At 37.6% G+C, this 17,725-nt stretch overlaps 1 protein-coding gene across 1 annotated transcript in view; it reads right to left on the reverse strand.

Moving 5' to 3' along the window:
* necab2 (N-terminal EF-hand calcium binding protein 2) overlaps positions 1–17,725 on the reverse strand; it is a 164,912-nt gene that overhangs the window by 95,513 nt on the left and 51,674 nt on the right. Inside the window, exons 4-5 of the mRNA XM_088339666.1 lie at positions 15,162–15,187; positions 12,305–12,402 (exon numbers count right to left, since the gene is read on the reverse strand). Of these exons, the coding sequence (XP_088195792.1) occupies positions 12,305–12,402; positions 15,162–15,187 (124 nt within the window). The remainder of the gene's footprint in view (positions 1–12,304; positions 12,403–15,161; positions 15,188–17,725) is intronic.

The raw sequence follows: 17,725 nt of genomic DNA on the forward strand, positions 1-17,725 counted from the left end.
TGTATTTTTATTTTATTTTATTAATATGTAGTATATGTAGACGGATTTTTGTATATCTGTAGTAGTATTGTGTAGTATTTTTGTAGTAGTACTGTATTATTTTTGAGTATTACTTAAGTTCCGTTATTGTATAATTACTTTAGTTGTATTTTTTGTAGTATTTCATTAGTATGACTTTTGAGGGATTTTTTTTTTAGTACATCCATAGTATTTCTGTTGCATTTTTGGAGAATTGGCGCTGTAGTATTTTTGAAGTATTCCCATATTAGGATTTTTGTAGTATTATTTGTATAATAGTATTTCTTTACCATATTACCACTGTAGTAGTATTTATGTAGTATTTAAGTCGTATTTTCAAATGAAAGCAAATTAATACATTAGGTTCCTGTTTTCAAGGATTATATTTATATTTAGTTTTGGAGCTGTTTTGCAGTATTTCTGTCGTAGTTTTTTGGTAGTAGACACAAAAAGGGACAATGAGGACACAAACAAACAATGCTATTTTGACTGATTCAGAAAATAAGTTATAATTAAACTATTTCTTCTTGACATATTGAATTGCACTGGCTCCCTCTAGTTTGCTTGGACCAGCTGCAGCAAAAAAACACTGATCTATTATTCACATTCCACAAACCCAAGAGAATTTATACTCGGCCCCTTAAACATGGCCCGGCAATTAGCTACTGTGCACACTGGTATTGACATTTGTGTGCAGTTGTGAGTGTGAAGTCTAAATATCGGTCCAGTGTTTGTTGACCGGTCCACAAAAGCTCAATAGCTCGATTGTAAACATTAGTTTGAGAATCTTCAGCAGCCATTTTGGCGACGGCCTTTACCGACCCAACCTTTCACACTTCTTAATAAAATCGTAACGTGATGATATGAAAATTTAATCTGGTAGGAGAATTGACTGAGCCAGCAGGCTCTCCGAGGGAGTGGGTGTGCATGTACGGCGCATATTTCTTTCCTTATTAGCATCCGCCTACACATTTAGATTGTTTAGATCACGTGTGAAACTCATGGCCCGCAGGTCAAATCTGGCCCGTGATCAATGTTCCCTCTAAGCTGCGTGTGTGCGCAATTGTGCACTACCCAGAGAAAATCTAGCCAGCTCTCAAAAATCAGGGCTCGAAATTGCTAATTAAGAACCGGATGAAGTCGAAGGTTCAGTGCATGAAGGTAAAAATACAAGGGTTCCCCTGACGTTGTGTTCTAAATGCCGTATTTTGAAGTCCTGGTCGACGTAGAACGGAGTAAAGTAAAGTCAGTAGAGTTTTTCAAGAACCGGCTTCTTCGGCTCGGCTCACTAAAAAGGAACCGGCTCATTCGGGTCCTAAACGGCTCTTCAGGTTGGTTTTGCTTCTTTCATCCCTATATGACCAAATATTATGTAAAAGTATGCACAAAATGACTTAAAGTAAGGGGGAATGGAACAAAAAAGAAATAAAATACCAAAATGAAAAAGTAGTGAAAAGCTGAGAAAAAAAAACAAAAGGAAGAGAAAAAAGAAGGGAAAATTCAGAAAAAAAGCCAGAAAGAAACAAAGGAAAAACAGTAAATAGAGAACAAAAAGAAAATAAACACAATGAGATTTTTTAAAGGAATTAAAAAAAAATTGAAAAAAACACGGAAAAAGAAGAAAAAGTTTGTGTTGCATTCAAATAATTTCCAATTATACCAAGTCAATCTTGTTGCCAACATTGTACTTCCACTAAAAAATGTGATTAAATACAGTTGCATATCGTGAAACCGACTAAATAAGCCCCCAAAAATGTATTATGCGACAAAAGATACCAGGAAAAAAAGAAATGGAAATCTTGTGAAAGCATTGTTGTAAAAACAAATGACGTTTGTAGACCATACACCCTTTTGCAATAGTACATTAGTCAATTCATTCAAAAGTGAAAATGTTTTGGCAATGCCGGAAACTCAGCAAAATGTAACTTGATGTCAAGTTTTGGACATGTTTGATAATGATTTAGTTGCCACACTTGGGATTGCTGTTGCTCACTGTTGTTTCAAGCGCTGCTCACCGACTTTGTCTGAACGCTCAGACCCGTGGAAAATTACAGGGAACATTGCCCGCGACATTATTTTTTCGTGGCCCACGAGAGCTCAACTGAGCGTCTCATAATAAACAGGTCAGGACAGTGCTTTGGCCAAAATCTACATTTCCCGTAACGCCTATTGATTACAATTTCCGGCGTCGTGCATATCCAAATCGATGAACGGAATTGGGTAATACATGAACCTAAAGGGTTCCAAGAAGAATTTGTTTTTTTTTGTTATACAGTGATACCTCATGGTCATGTCTCGAGCTAATTTTCCAGATACAAAATAACTGAAAACCAATTAATTTGTCCCTGGCCTCCCAATAGCATCTAAATTAACCCAAGCTAGCAATAAAACACATATTTTTGATCATTAAACACACTTGACTAGTAAATCAACAAAAATATACAGTAATAAGCTACATTAGATGGGACTAAAATGACTTTAAAGCTCCGGTCTGGAGTGGTAACGTCTGGAAGTTCTCGTAACTTGGATTTCCTCTCTCATTTTTTCTTTGAATGAAATCTAAAATTCGTTGAAGCTCATGTGTACAGGACTGATTTTTGTGAGCTGGCTAGATTTTCTTGTGCACGGAAAAGCTCTGGGTAGTGCACAATTGCGCACACACGGAGCTTAGAGGGAACATTGTTGGCAGCACACTCTCAGATTCCAATGAGTGAGCATACGTTCCAAGATGGCGGCGCCCCTGTTTGGCTGCGGCTACATCGGCTCGCTACAGTTTTTTACACTTCGGTCATAAAAACCCAGTCTTCGACTCAGTTTTGACGGCACACAAAGTCAACTCAAACTGCAGATTGATATACGATCGCAGTCTTTTGCTGGATATGCGATCATCCAGAAATCAAGCGCTTGGTGCTACGACTACTCGGGAGTGTTTATTTAGCCGCGGCCTACAAAGCAGCGAAGCAGAGAGGCAAGAGAGCGGTGTGACCGGAGGAGGAAGCGAGGTTGTCGGGCCGGGCTAACCGCTAGGCTAAAAGGCTAAACCCTTCAAAACGCCTCTCCCATCCATTTTCCTCTCCAACGTTCGCTCTCTGGACAATAAACTGGACCATTTAAAACTGGAACTAACATCGAACCGCGAGATGACGAACTGCTGCGCTAAAATTCTGACGAAGACATGGTTAAACTTATCTATCCCGGCTGACGCTCAAGGAAACTGTGCGGGTCAGATGTATCGACATTTCGTTCTGTATACACGTGTACACGGATGACAATAAAGTATATCTGAATCTGAATCTGAATCTGAATATCAGCTCACTGATGAAGGTAAGGTCATTTTTGTCAAGCATTTGTCAAGCCTCTTTTAAGCATTATGACATGGAATTCATTAACATCAACGAATACAACTATGGACAGAGACTCCTCTTTTAAACCATACTCATGCCTTATGGAACTGATTCACGACACAGACCAACTAACAGTGATCCTATGTATACAAATATATATTTTTAGAAAACTTGAAACTAGTGATGAACAAAATATATTTTATAGCACACACACTGGATAGATAGATAGATAGATAGATAGATAGATAGATAGATAGATAGATAGATAGATAGATAGATAGATAGATAGATAGATAGATAGATAGATAGATGGATGGATGGATGGATGGATGGATGGATGGATGGATGGATGGATGGATGGATGGATGGATAGATAGATGGATAGATGGATGGATGGATGGATGGATGGATGGATGGATGGATGGATGGATGGATAGATAGATAGATAGATAGATAGATAGATAGATAGATAGATAGATAGATAGATAGATAGATAGATAGATGGATGGATGGATGGATGGATAGATAGATAGATAGATAGATAGATAGATAGATAGATAGATAGAAAGATAGATAGATAGATAGATAGATAGATGGATAGATGGATAGATCGATCGATAGACAGACAGACAGACAGACAGACAGACAGACAGGTAGGTAGGTAGGTAGGTAGGTAGATAGATAGATAGATAGATAGATAGATAGATAGATAGATAGATAGATAGATAGATAGATAGATAGATAGATAGATAGATAGATACTTTAGATTTTGAAGGACATTTGACAAGAGCAGATGTTGAAAGAAGTGATTTGATATTCTCCTGAGGAATGTCGTGTCTGAGTGTACTTTCTGCAACTCCAGCACACTTCACATAGTGCTGTCAATGCGCTTTCTTTATTGTGCTTTTCAAATTCTTTCAGGCGCTTGAATGCCACACTGCTGAGGTGTTCTCTTTATACGATATTGAAGCTGTCAATTTTTAAATGGTCACTTTCTGATATTGTTCTTGTCCATTATGACCAACATGGGTTTAGGGGTTCTGGAAAGTTGATTTTCTCTTATAAAAACTCATAACATAACCAATGTGTTTATTCTGATTTTGAGAGTTATTGGTAGGGAGGACAAGAACCATTCAAAGTTGCCCCATCGGAGAAGATAACATTAAAAAAGAACTATGTCCATTAAAGGTGCAGAAACTTTCAAAACACAACATTTATAGTTGGGCGGTTGCAGCCCAGCAAATATATATACAAATGTATGTAAGCCCTCAACTGATTGCATTTAGTGTCATGTCCTGCACGGTTGTCACGGCGCCCAGCTGGCCCCGCCCCTTGACACCGGCTGACCTGCATTTTCCTGATTACTCCTATGGGTACTTAAACGCGCCTTTTGGAACTGCCCTTCGCCAGATCATTGTTTACCTTTGTTGAAAACTTGTTGAAACCTGTTTATTCTTGTTGTGCTTGTTGGACTTTTTTGCACTTCGGTGTAACATTCTGAGAGATTCCTGCAAGTTCTGTTTAATCCCGTTAAATGCCTAGCCTGTAGTTTTGCCTGGATTTGAGCCTGCTTTGTTTTATTTTTGGTCCGTTTGTGTGTTGGACAACTTTTCTTTCTCAATTAAAGTGACAGATCGTCTACGCAAATGAGTTCCAACTTCCTGATTCCCGACCCACTTCGTATGATGATGATATGATGATAAGCTTATCGTTTGCAGTAATTTGTGACATTTTTACAAATGAAATTTGCATGCACATTGTTTTAAAACCCTTATTAAGGACAAATTTCATGGAAAAAAATTGCCTCAACACTCTTAACTTAAGGTGGAAGACAAATTGTAAATGGCATATTTACGTTGATTTGGGACACAGGATTTGGCATTATTATCATTTCACACATTTGATTGAATCATCAAATGACACACAGTGAAATAAAATGTGCTGAAGAATTGTTTTTTGTCTATAGAGCGTGTTTGGCAGTTTTTTCAATTTTGTCTGAAAATATGAAATGAAATTAAATGAACTGCATTTATATAGCGGTTTTCAAGTCAAGACTTCCCAAAGCGCTTTTATTTCAACGGTTAAGTAAATGCAGTTTAACACCTGAACCAACTTACCACACTATAAAAACTCAACAGTGTTCTCTAGCGGCCGGAGAGAGCAAATACTTTGATAGAAATGACCTAGAGACCAGCTTATTTTATTGACATACTGGGAATTTAATGGCTAGCCGGATTAAATCATCCAACTGGCTACAAAATTTAGCTGTGGAAATGTTAAAAGTGACGACTTCTTACTACTCTTTTTGAACATATGATGATGATTCTTCTGTAATGTATAATGTATCGTGTTTTTTTTTCCATTCTTTGATGTTTGTAAAAAAACAAACATTTAAAATAATTTCTGAGCGTTACCTAGTATGAAATGATGAAAACGACAGCAGGCAAGACGGAGAGTGGATGAAGTTGCCAATAGAAAATTGATTGGAGGACAGTAGAAAGCAAAATCGGTAGAGCTGCGGAAAGAGAGTTCTAAAAGTTAGAGTAGAGAGAAAGATGGACTGCCTTTGCATTAAATCTTTAAATGTCTGTCCCCCATCAGTTCTCTTTTCGCCCAATTACCAAGCCACGGCTTTCTCTTCTTCACCGCAAAATATGCTGCATTATTCATGCTCGGGTGCAACCTTATAAGACAGCTCACACAGCTGACAACAACACTCGCTGGTCGGCTCTCTTGACATACTCAAACGTGATTCATGCCCGCATTAACAGCAACATCATTATATGTGGTTTACATTCTCAGATGCAGGATTTTGCGCTCCAGTCTGATGGGCAAAATAGTCCGTTAAAGCAGTGGTTTTCAACTGGTCTGACTTCAGGAACCACCATCCCACCGTAATGAACATTCTCGACCCGAATAAAGAAAAATAAAAAAAAGGAGGATAAAAATCGACTTCCCAAGTTTATTTACTGCAGTCAAAACCATATATATATATATATATATATATATATATATATATATATATATATATATATATATATATATATATATATATATATATATATATATATATATATATATATATATATATATATTGCATTGATTTAACGTACTTAGTGGCTCATAAACCACACGATAGAACCAATTCATGATTTAATTAGCTGCCAATTCATTTACTAACGATTTAATCGATTAGTTGTTGCAGCTCTAATATACATATACATATACAAAACTTCAGTGTTCATTTTACCGGTGAAAAGTGATGAGTCCCGGGGACTCGCATGCTCAAAAATCTATGGGTCCCAACACAGATCTATGGGTCCCCAAAATTTAGTGTTATCGAGGTTGACATTGTAAATCGGCGACAAATATATAATATAAATCAATATATTCATTCAGTTTGAATCATCACAGTTTATTGGTAATATAAATCAGTTTTCACTTCAGATTTTTCAGTTCACAATATTGTAAATTATACAAAATAATATTGCTGAAATATTAGCCTATATATTCATGCAGTTTTAATCATTACAGTTAATTGGTAATACAAAGCAGTTATCACTTCAGATTTTTGAGTTCATATATTCTTCGTGGTTTGCTGTCACGCCACAGTTGTAATGCCTTCTTAAGGTCCAATCCATTATCACCCTACTCATAGCGTAACCAGGAATAAAATTAAGTCCATTTTGGCAGAAAAGTCCTTATCTAGCTTAGGAGTATTATTTTGTTTATTTTCTTTCGTGGAGTCGTTCGCTTCAACACACGTGTTTTCCTTGCCTCAGGGATCTTCTGAAGAGTTTCTCCACCGTTTTTTCGTGCCGGAATTATTGCCGTTGTTATCACTTTCTGCATTATGTTTCGACTTATTACTGACACTCAAGAAATTGACAATTTTGTGTTGATTTTCACCTTAAATCGACGACAACCACCACAACAATGACGTAATCTCGAAGTATCGAGCTCTCTGACGAAAACTCGAACCGCGAGACCAAAACAACATGGGGGATCTGCCTGACTAAAAGTTTGGAGTGCGGTAAATCTTTGTTAAAAAAAAGTAATCGGGTAATAATGACAATTTTGTGTCGAAAAAGTTGCGTCCCCAGAAAAAATTATGCATCTAGGACGCAGGGACGCGGGCAAACGAGAACACTGTAACTTAGACCTAATTTTCAGATAAACTCAACGTCTCTTCTTTCTATCACTGAACTGTAATGTGCTGTAGGGGTGTGGTATAGAAAAGTCTTCTCTCAGCCAAATTCACAAATACAGAAAACAAGACATAAAGATGCATCAGTCTTTATGCTGTGTGCTCAGGCACCTGTCCAGGAAAATCAATGCCAACAGTACAATTTAGTGTGTATTTTGTGTGTGTGTATGTGTGTGTATCTATTTGAGCCTATGTGTGTCTGATCCATGAGGTTGTTTACAGCACAGAAAAAAAGACAGAGCTAGTGGATATAGATAGCGATACATAGAGAGCAGATATAAAACAATGAATCCCTTTCCTCACACCCATATACAGTACAACAAGGGACAGGCAACAACTATAACATCAACTGAAAATGTGAAGCTGCTTCGGAGCAGCTGCTTTATATAGCTCGTGGGAAAAACTAGGAGGACTTTGTGTCATAAAGATACGCACAACACCATACAACACAATGTTCGAAAAATTCCACAACTCGAATGCACGTCGTTATTCTTGCAGACCGTAATAAATGTATGGTTAATAAAGTTTGAATAGGGGATTTTGCAGCAGGGGATGTACTCTATCCAAGCTGTTCATTTTTTTCCATTTTTTGTTGGTGTTTGAAGGCCATTAGAGGTGCGAAGCTCAACGCAACAAGGTTGAGAGTTTCTCTGCTCTCTGAGGAGCGTAGCATGCTGTCGTGTCAAGGGAGCACAGAAAAAAGCGAGATGCGACCAATGTTCGCTCTCATTTTCCTTACGGGTCAGAGCGTTCACACAAAGTCGGTGAGCAACGCTTGAAACAACAGTGAGCAACAGCAATCCCAAGTGTGGCAACTAAGTTATTATCAAACATGTCCAAAACTTGACATCAAGTTACATTTTGCTGAGTTTCCGGCGATGCAAAAAATTTTTTTTCTTTTGAATGAATTGACTCATGTACTATTGCAAAGGTTGTACGGCCTACAAACATCGTTTTTTCTTACAATTCTTTCACAAGATATCCATTTCGTTTTATTTCCTGATATATTTTTTCGCATAATATTAACATTTCGGGGGGCTTATTGAGTCGGTTGTAAGATACAGAACTATACTTAATCACATTTTTTAGTAGAAGTACAATGTTGGCAACAAGATTCACTTGATATCATTGGAAATTATTTGAATGCAACACAAACTTTTCTTCTTTTTTCCCTGTTTTTTTCTACCTCTTTTTAAATTCCTTTAAAAAGAATCTCATTGTGTTTATTTTTCAGAGCTGTTACTTTTTTCTCTTTGTTCTCTATTTACTTTTTTCCTACATTTCTTTCTTTTCTTTTTTTCTGGCTTTTTTCTAAAAAAAAAATGTTCTCTTCCTTCTGTTTCTTTTTTCTCAGCTTTTCACTACTTTTTCATTTTCTTTTTTTTTTTCTTTTTTGTTCTATTACCCCCTTCCTTTAAGTCATTTAGTGCATAATTTTACATAATATTTGTTCATGTTGGGATTAAAGAAGCAAAAACAACCTGAAGAGCCGTTCAGTGAGCCGAGCCAAAGAAGCCGCTTCTCGCCAAACTCTACTAACTTCGTTCTACTTCGACTCGACTTCAAAATACCGCATTTAGGACACAACGTCAGGGGAAACCGTGTATTTTGACCTTCATGCACTGTAACTTTGACTTAAGTCGCTTCTTAATTAGTCATTTTGAGCCCTCATTTTTGTGCGCTGGCTAGATTTTCTTGTGCGCTGAGAATGTGCGAGCAGTGCGCAATTCCGCACCCGCGCAGCTTAGAGGGAACATTGGATGCAACCTATAACTTTGCAATTCCCTCACGGTGACACAGATGATTTTGCAGGTTTACAGAGTTTTCTGTTTTGCACTGTATTAGTTTGAATAATTTGTCATGTGACTGACAAGAATATTTGGTACATTACATTTTCACAATTCCTTCACGTTGACTCTCATAAGAGGATTTTAAGGGATTCCGGATTTCTGTACTTTTTTCACAACTTGCGTATTCAGTACATCATATTTTCACAGAGATAATTAATTTAAATTAAAACTAGTCTTTTATCAAGTAAAATTTAAAGTCAGGGACCCCAATCTCAATTTACTTTGATGCCACCGGAGCAAGGTTTTGGATGAGGTTGGGCCAAATCACGATTCCCACAAGAAAAGATAAAACATTCCAATCTTCTCAAACACCTTTCGTAAAATTTGCTCCACAAAATGAAATCTAAAATTAAATAAATGTTAAAAAATAAACCAATCCATCAGTAATAAATGAATCCATAATTTGCAGGGCTGCACTTACATGAAAGGGACAGCGTGTACTGTTTGACCACTGGATGTCGCTGTATTGTGTACTGCAGGGGTCAGCAACCTTTTTGAAGTTGAGAGCTATTTTTGTTACTGATTGGCACAAAGGGCTACTAGTTTGGCATGCGTTTCTAAAAGGACCACTTATTATTCAGATTCAGATTCAGATTCAGATCTACTTTATTGTCATTCTAGTACACGTGTATACAGAACGAAATGTCGATGCATCTGACCCCCACAGTTTCCTTGAATGTACAGATATAAATAATGTTGTATTGTATTTTGGCTACGTATAGTATTTTACCATAGTGCCGATAGTGCAAGAAGAGTAGCTAACCAGATGTGCAATATGGGCAGTCAGGTTAACAAGTCAGGTACACAGTAACATTAACACTGTAACAATAACGCTGTAATTACAATAGTGCAGAGAGCAATGTGCAAGGAGTGGCAAGCTATAAAAAAAAACTGCCAGTAGTGCAAAAAGTCAGATTAGCAGCCGTTTAGATTTAAGTTAACTATATGTTAGATTGACCATTTAACAGTCTAATGGCCAGGGGGACTAGACTATTGCGGAGCCTGGTGGTCCTGCACCGCACACTGCAGTACCTCTTCCCAGAGGCTAGCAGAGTTACCATTGAATAATTTTATAATTTATTTATTTGACTATAAGGGATTTAATATAATTTTATACAAATTACAGTTATTGAATGCACTGAAGATTTTTCACAGAGGAGGCTTAGGTTCGATGACAGGTCGAGTGTTTTGGCTGGGGAATTTTGATAACGGGGACAAGGGCTGACGCCAGAGGAGCCTGTGACGCAGGAATGGAGACATTGTTTGAAGAAGTTGTTTGTTGGTGTGAATTTTTTAGACGTGGCGGCGCCTTTCGGCGAGGAGGTGGTGAAGCTGGCACCTGACCCGCCCTATGGGGGGTGGCCGACGCCCCGACTTGTGAAAAGACGGAAGACATAAGACGGAAGATCAGATCGGAGAATGAGAGGGACAATCGAAAAAGGAGGCTCGAGCAAGCCTCGAGCGACAATAATTCGGCTAATTTGATAGAATTCACTTAGTTAATGACTTTAAGAAAATAAATCTGCCCCGGTGTGGAAATGCCGGTCTCTTGTCAATATTTTCCCTAAATTAAGAAACGAGCATGCATTGTTAGGAGACTGAAGTTTGTGTTTGAAGTCAGATAACTAATCCGAACAATTTGGTAAACGCTACATTTGTAATAAAGTTTTTCCCTAACACCATGTTGTTACTATGTTATTATCATGTTGTTATTAATGGAAAAACAGTTAAAATAGGTTCAGTCAACCATTAAACATCAAACCAATTAGAAATGAAATTTCCTTGAAAAATCACAATGACCCATCACTGGTGAGCTATTTTCAGAAGCTGTCAGTGTGCTACTTAGGTATTTTTAGAGGGCTACCTGGTGCCCATAAATACAACTTTGGAGACCCTTGGTGGAGAGAAACAGAAAACAAGTGCTAAAAAGCGGAAAGAAGAATACAAACCATGGAGACTCAAAGTAACCAAACTACACTCTTTTTCTATTTTTTTTTGCCCAGCTTTTCACATGGATTTTTTTTTTGGGCGTACCTTGTGGCAGCAAGACGGCAGACAATCATGTTGGCTCCCTCTACCTGAGTCTCATGTTATGTAAAGTGAGTGCAAATTTTCAACCCATATATATATTTTTTAATTAAAACCTATTTTTCTGCCGCTGCAAAATGTAACATCTGTCTCTTTAAACCTTTATATCAATGCGTTGACTTTAAACAATCATCAAGTGAGCCACAATTTCCCCCCGGGTCTGCAAGTTTGCCCCCCCCCTTGGACTCTAAGCCAGTGGTCTCTAAACTTTTCAGAAAGCGAGCCAGATTTGGTAAGCTCAGAATGTAATAAATTCACCCACCGCGATCGGGTTGCAGTGCTTGGCGATCACCGTGGCGACCTCATAGCTCGCCTTTGCAACATTTTCATTTGATTCGAAGGTTCTTGTGAAAAAGCGCTGCTGTGCAACACAGTTGCTTCACCTTTTCACCGTGTTTGTTTCCATTAGCTTTTTGTAGTCAGCATGTTTTGTCTACCAGTGCCTCTTGTTATCAAATTATTTCCACCTGTCCTGAAAGCGAGAGCCCTCATAGTCAACTTTCCTTTTTTTTTTTTTTTTATTAACAGCCGCCATGTTTAAATGGGGAGTGGGGCTTCTGGGCTAAAAATCTCACAGAAAGCCAAGGGAAAGTTGGCCAAAGGGGTACTGCCATTATCTGGTTGAATGGTGATCTTTTTTGGGGGGTTCAAATGTATTTTATAACTGATGGGCCATAAATTATTGATTTTATAACAGAAGCTGTGGGCCTGTAACAATTTGATCACAGGCCGTAACTGGCCCCCGGACCAGACTTTGGACATGACTGCTCTAAGCATTGTGGAGGCGTCTGTATTACCTTTTTGGTGAAGTCCATGGCTTTGAGGATGGAAAGATTGAGTGTCTCCAACGAGGCCAGAACTCCCTCATAGTCTCCCATGTGCTTTGCGAAGTAGTCTATGTACACAAAATATAGATGCAATTTTATTAGGACAGCATTTGTACAAGACCTGATTTGCTCATTTGTTAAAAGTAAATTCAATTTGGAGTCATTTAATCACCGAATCTTTTGCCATAACAATTATTTTGACCTTATGTGAATTCAACACCTAAAGATGACATAGTCATCCAAAACATGTCATGATATTTTAAGAAAAATAACATTCAAATAACCATCATTAATAGTTTTTTTGCACTACGTTTCATTACACTATTATTACGAATTTTCGTAAATATTTTTGAATCTTTATCCTGACATTCTTTCATCTAATTGTTTTCTCTTTTATGTCTTTATTACGTGTTCATCTATTTTATCCTGGAGTGCCATGTCTAATCAAGTGGCAAACATGGCTCCCTACATTATCATCAATGGTAATGAAGACAATTCTATTGAAATACCGTAATTTCCAGAGTATAAGGTGCACCTGATAATAGAGCGCACCTTCAAAATATTCCTCTGTGAGCTATTTATTTCATATATAAGGCGCACCTGACTATAAGGCGCACTAAATTAAATTAAGTATCTATCTATCTATCTATCTATCTATCTATCTATCTATCTATCTATCTATCTATCTATCTATCTAAATTGAAACTACAGTGTTGCATTAAAAAAACATACAATAAAAACAAAAAAACATTTTATAGAATATTGGGAAATCTGATTCAGCAACTAAATTAACTTGATTTCTTCACAAATGGTTACCACAGGTATAAGCATTTCTTACTCCATTTCCTTTATTTCCAGTTTTTAAGGCACACTGGGTTACATGAAGGCACTTCATAATTTCTGGCATTTTTTGTTTTTTAGGTGCGTCTTATAGTCCAGAAATTCAGTACTTACAAATAACCAAAAGGCAAACATGGGCAACAAAAATGATATTTCGCAAACTTTTCACAACATGTATGATTGATTATGGTGTTATTGATGAAAAATGTCTGTAGTTTGTCTTTTGTACCTTTACTCTTTGAGTTGTTGCATCTTAGTTTGTAAAATAAATGTTTTTTTTTCTCTTTAGCTAAATTGTATTCATGTTGTTTGCCAGTGTTCAAAAAAACTAGTTCTTCCATTTTACCAGATAAAGAAACACAAATGGGTGAGTCAATTTTTAGGCGTTTCATTTCGTCCAAACCGCAAATGATTACATACTGTGCACGTATAATTCAGACAAACTAATTTTAAATTTACGGAATTACATTTTAGACAGTAATCCAGGAATAAAACAGTTATTTATTTAGTCCATCATTTTATTCTTGATAGGTACTCCTTATACACCTATAGCTTTTTATTGCAGTGTAGTATAAAGATACTTAACTCATTCAATACCATTACGTAGAAATACTTTTTCAGAAGCATTGTCTCAGAGTGCCAAAATATAAAAATAGTTTTTTCTTGGAATATTTTAAAAAAAGTACTATAAAGGGTTTGATACTGCTCACTGGTATGTATCAAGCCCATGGGAATGACTTCAGTATGATAAATAAACATTAAAAAGCAGGAGTGGCACTGATCAGATCTTTGTGCACGAACGTCCTAGTATTGCTTCCTGTATCCAGGAAAGTAATGTGTGTAGGCGGCCCCATACAGCGAGTAGGCGTAGTGAAGGAGCGCGGTGAGAGTCACGAGATATGGACAAATAGCAATAGGCAGTTAACTCTTCGCAGAGCTCATTCCTTTCAAAAAAAGATGACCCATCATCCCATCGTCATCGTCTAGTTGGAGAGGGATGACGTTTCATTCACGAATGTGGTGGCCCGAGGGAACGTTATTGCCATGGTGACCAAAATTGTGTGATTTCTTCACTGGAAACATCGGGCCTTAAAAAAATCTTGTATAGTTCATGTAAAAAGATAAAATTAAAATAAAATATTTTGCAAGCAAAGTGCCCTTGTGTTTATGGAAAGCATTTTTTAGATATTAGAAGATGCGAAAAAAACCGACAAAAACAAAGTGAAAGTTTTTGCTTAAATGCATCCTTTCACAAAAAGCTGTTCTCGGAAATTAGAAACGAGTGCTTTCAGTGAACTTACCGATTGTTAACTGTTGTTTCCTAAAGAATGATACAAGCTAGAAACGTACTTTCTTTTGCTAATGAAAGATGAAGCTTCATGCTTTTGAAATGACGTAGGTGTCACGGTCGCCATGGCGACCAGTCTGCCGCGCCCCCGAACTCAAGCTGAAGCAGATCAGCTGATTGCTGGTCTGCTACTTAAGGCTGGGTTGTGGGTTTGGCGGGCGCTGGCTCATTACACATTCCCCGGTCTGCTATGCCTTGTCCTGTTTTAGTTTTTAAAACATTTTCCGTCTGTTATGCCCTGTCCTGTTGAGTTCGTGCCGGAGGAACTCTGTACCGTTCTGTTCTGATTGTAAGAATGTTTTTGTTTGTCTTGTCCCTGACTTTTGGACAAGTTTTATTTTGTTAAATAAAACTTATGGATCGTCACGCAATTGAGTTCTCCCTTCCTGCCTCCTGCCTCCGTTCTTGTCCGATCACTCCTTCCACTCCACTCCGCCTCGTGACAGTAGGCCTATACTACATAGCTTCAAAACTAAATTTTCTGGAAGGCTTCCAAAATAAGTTAAAAAGGCAAAAATTGGCTGATTCCCCCAATTTGAGAAAAACGTCTGGCAATGAATGAGCTAATTACTTTCCTTTTACCTACAAAATTATCTTGAAACATGAAACATTTTACATGTGGGCCTGTGTTTTACTTACCACAGAGTTCCTTCGTGTCAACATTACTATCACATCGGTGGGGCAGCAGTAAAACAGGAAAGAAGAAAAGGTAGAAAGGAGGGAAGAAGGAAAGAAGGACAAAAGGTTGTGTCAAAAAACGACAACTTCATATTAACTGTGAAAAGTGATGGGTCCTGGGGACTCGCATGCTCAAAAATCTATGGGTCCCAACAGAGATCTATGGCTCCCCAAAATTTAGTGTTATCGAGGTTGAAATTGTAAAACAGCAAAAAATATATAAATAAATATATAAATCTATATATTCATTCAGTTTTAATTATCACACTTAATTGGTAATACAAAGCAGTTATCACTTCAAGAGTTTTCAGTTCACAAAAATATTGTACATTATACAAAATAATATTGCTGAAATATTAGTCTATATATTCATGCAAATTTAGTCACTTCAGATTTTTCAGTTCATCTATTCTTCGTGGTTTGCGGTCCCGCCACAGTTGTAATGCATTCTCAATCCAATTGCAGCAACGGAATTTCCAAAGCTAATTTGTGGTTTTCATTGTCGTTGTGCCGATCCAATGTGCTTTTCTGAAAGTTTGTATTGCGAAATGGTTTATGCAATCCAGTTTTTTTGTCACGCTGGGTGCATGCATCACAGAACGTGTAGCCTCCATTATCATCCTCCTCATAGCGTAACCAGGAATATAATTGAGTCCATTTTGGCAGAAAAGTCCTTTTCTTGCTAGGAGTATTCTTTTGTTTATCTTTCGTCGAATCGTTCGCTTCAAAACACACGTTTTCCTTGCCTTCATGGTCTTCTAAAGAATTTCTCTGCCGTTTTTTTCATACCGGAATTATTGCCGTTGTTACCACTTTCTGTATTATGTTTCGACTTATTACCGACTCCGAAGAAATTACCATTGTTTTGTTTATTTGCACCTAATTTTACGGAGGCATACTTCTCTTTCACTCAACAACCACCAAAACAATGACATCATCTCGAAGCAACGAGATCTCGTTTGCCGAGATCGGCGCAAAACCAAAACAACAATAGTGGGGACGCACGTTGATTTGACACAATGCGTCCCCAGCAAAAATGATGTGTCTAGGACACAGGGACGCGGGCAAACGAGAACACTGCTTGCAATATCAAATACCAACACACACAAGGAAAAGTCAGGCCATGTTTAGTGTGTATCTCCTGGAACAGCCAAGAAAGTAATTAAAAGGGATGAGGCAGGGACTCAGGGAAACACAAAAAAGAAAAAATGAAAGCAGACTGGGAAATTGTAACTGATGAGGAGGAAATGGAATGAAAGACACCATCTGCTCCGTGCCTGAATGATTGTTCTGTAAATATTCAAAATGCCATGTAATGCTCCAAAAATGAAATTACTTTCTCATATTCAATAGATGATGAGTTCACTTGAAGAGGTGAATATTTTTATCACGTGCCTCACCCAGTTTGATAAAAGACTTTGGGAAAGCACCAATATATATAACAGGGTTCATACACCTTTATTAATGTTATTTTCTTAGGTTTTATTGTATACTCCTTTATTTTTGTTATGATTAATCAATCGAAAAATATCGCTGACCATAATCGCAAAAGCAACGTATGCAACGGGAAACGAAACCTGGTTCATGGCGGTGAGAGCACCGACACAAAAACCACTAGATCACTGTGATACAGATTTCATGTTTTTACACAATTTTTACAGTGCGAAAAACGAATGTAAGAGATTGGAGAAAGGATACATTTCATCCGGAAAAATATATATAAATGTTAAGTCAGATTTATCATAATATATACCAAAAAGTTGTGTCCCTTGTCGTAATTTTTTGCTTTTATTTCCATTTTTTAGGACAACTCTGTTTTTTCCATTTTCTAACGTTTATACCTGGCACCCAAATGTGTGATTAGGAGATAAAATCAAATACCGTATTTTCCGCACTATAAGGCGCACCTAAAAGTCTTAATTTTTTTCAAAAGCTGACCATGCGCCTTATAATACAGTGCGCCTTATATATGGCTCAATATTAAATCGCAAGGTCCCGCAACTTACGCAACAGCCGCCGACTCGATTTTCCCCCGAACGTGGAGTAGTCTGCGGTGTATGCTGGGATTTATATACCGGCGTTTCATTGGCTAACCAATGTGTCAATCATCATTTGAATCGATCGCTATTGGCTAAAGTTATTCGGAGCCTCGGATAGGCTAGAGGGCCGAAACAAACCCTGCAATTGGCCGAAAAAGATGTGTCAATCATCCGTTAAATCGATTGCTATTGGCTGAAGTTGTTCGGAGCTTCGGATAGGCTAGAGGGCCGAAACAAACCCTGCAATTGGCTGAAAAAGATGACTGAATAGCAAGCTTGCTAAACTACGCCAAAAAGAAACATGTTTCATTAGTCTGTATTTGTAAATATTTTACTCTCCTGGATTTACTACACTCACGGTTGTAAGAAGACCATGGTTGCGTATCATTATTGAACGTGAGAACTTAGGTGAGCTATGCGGCTTTATATTTTCCCGGTATCTTGTTTTAGAACGATCTTGATGTTGCTGTGATGAGTTGAGTGAAT

Source organism: Urocampus carinirostris, chromosome 7 (genome assembly GCF_059441175.1).
Source record: "Urocampus carinirostris isolate Australia breed hairy pipefish chromosome 7, RoL_Ucar_1.0, whole genome shotgun sequence".
NCBI classification, from domain to species: Eukaryota; Metazoa; Chordata; class Actinopteri; order Syngnathiformes; family Syngnathidae; genus Urocampus; species Urocampus carinirostris.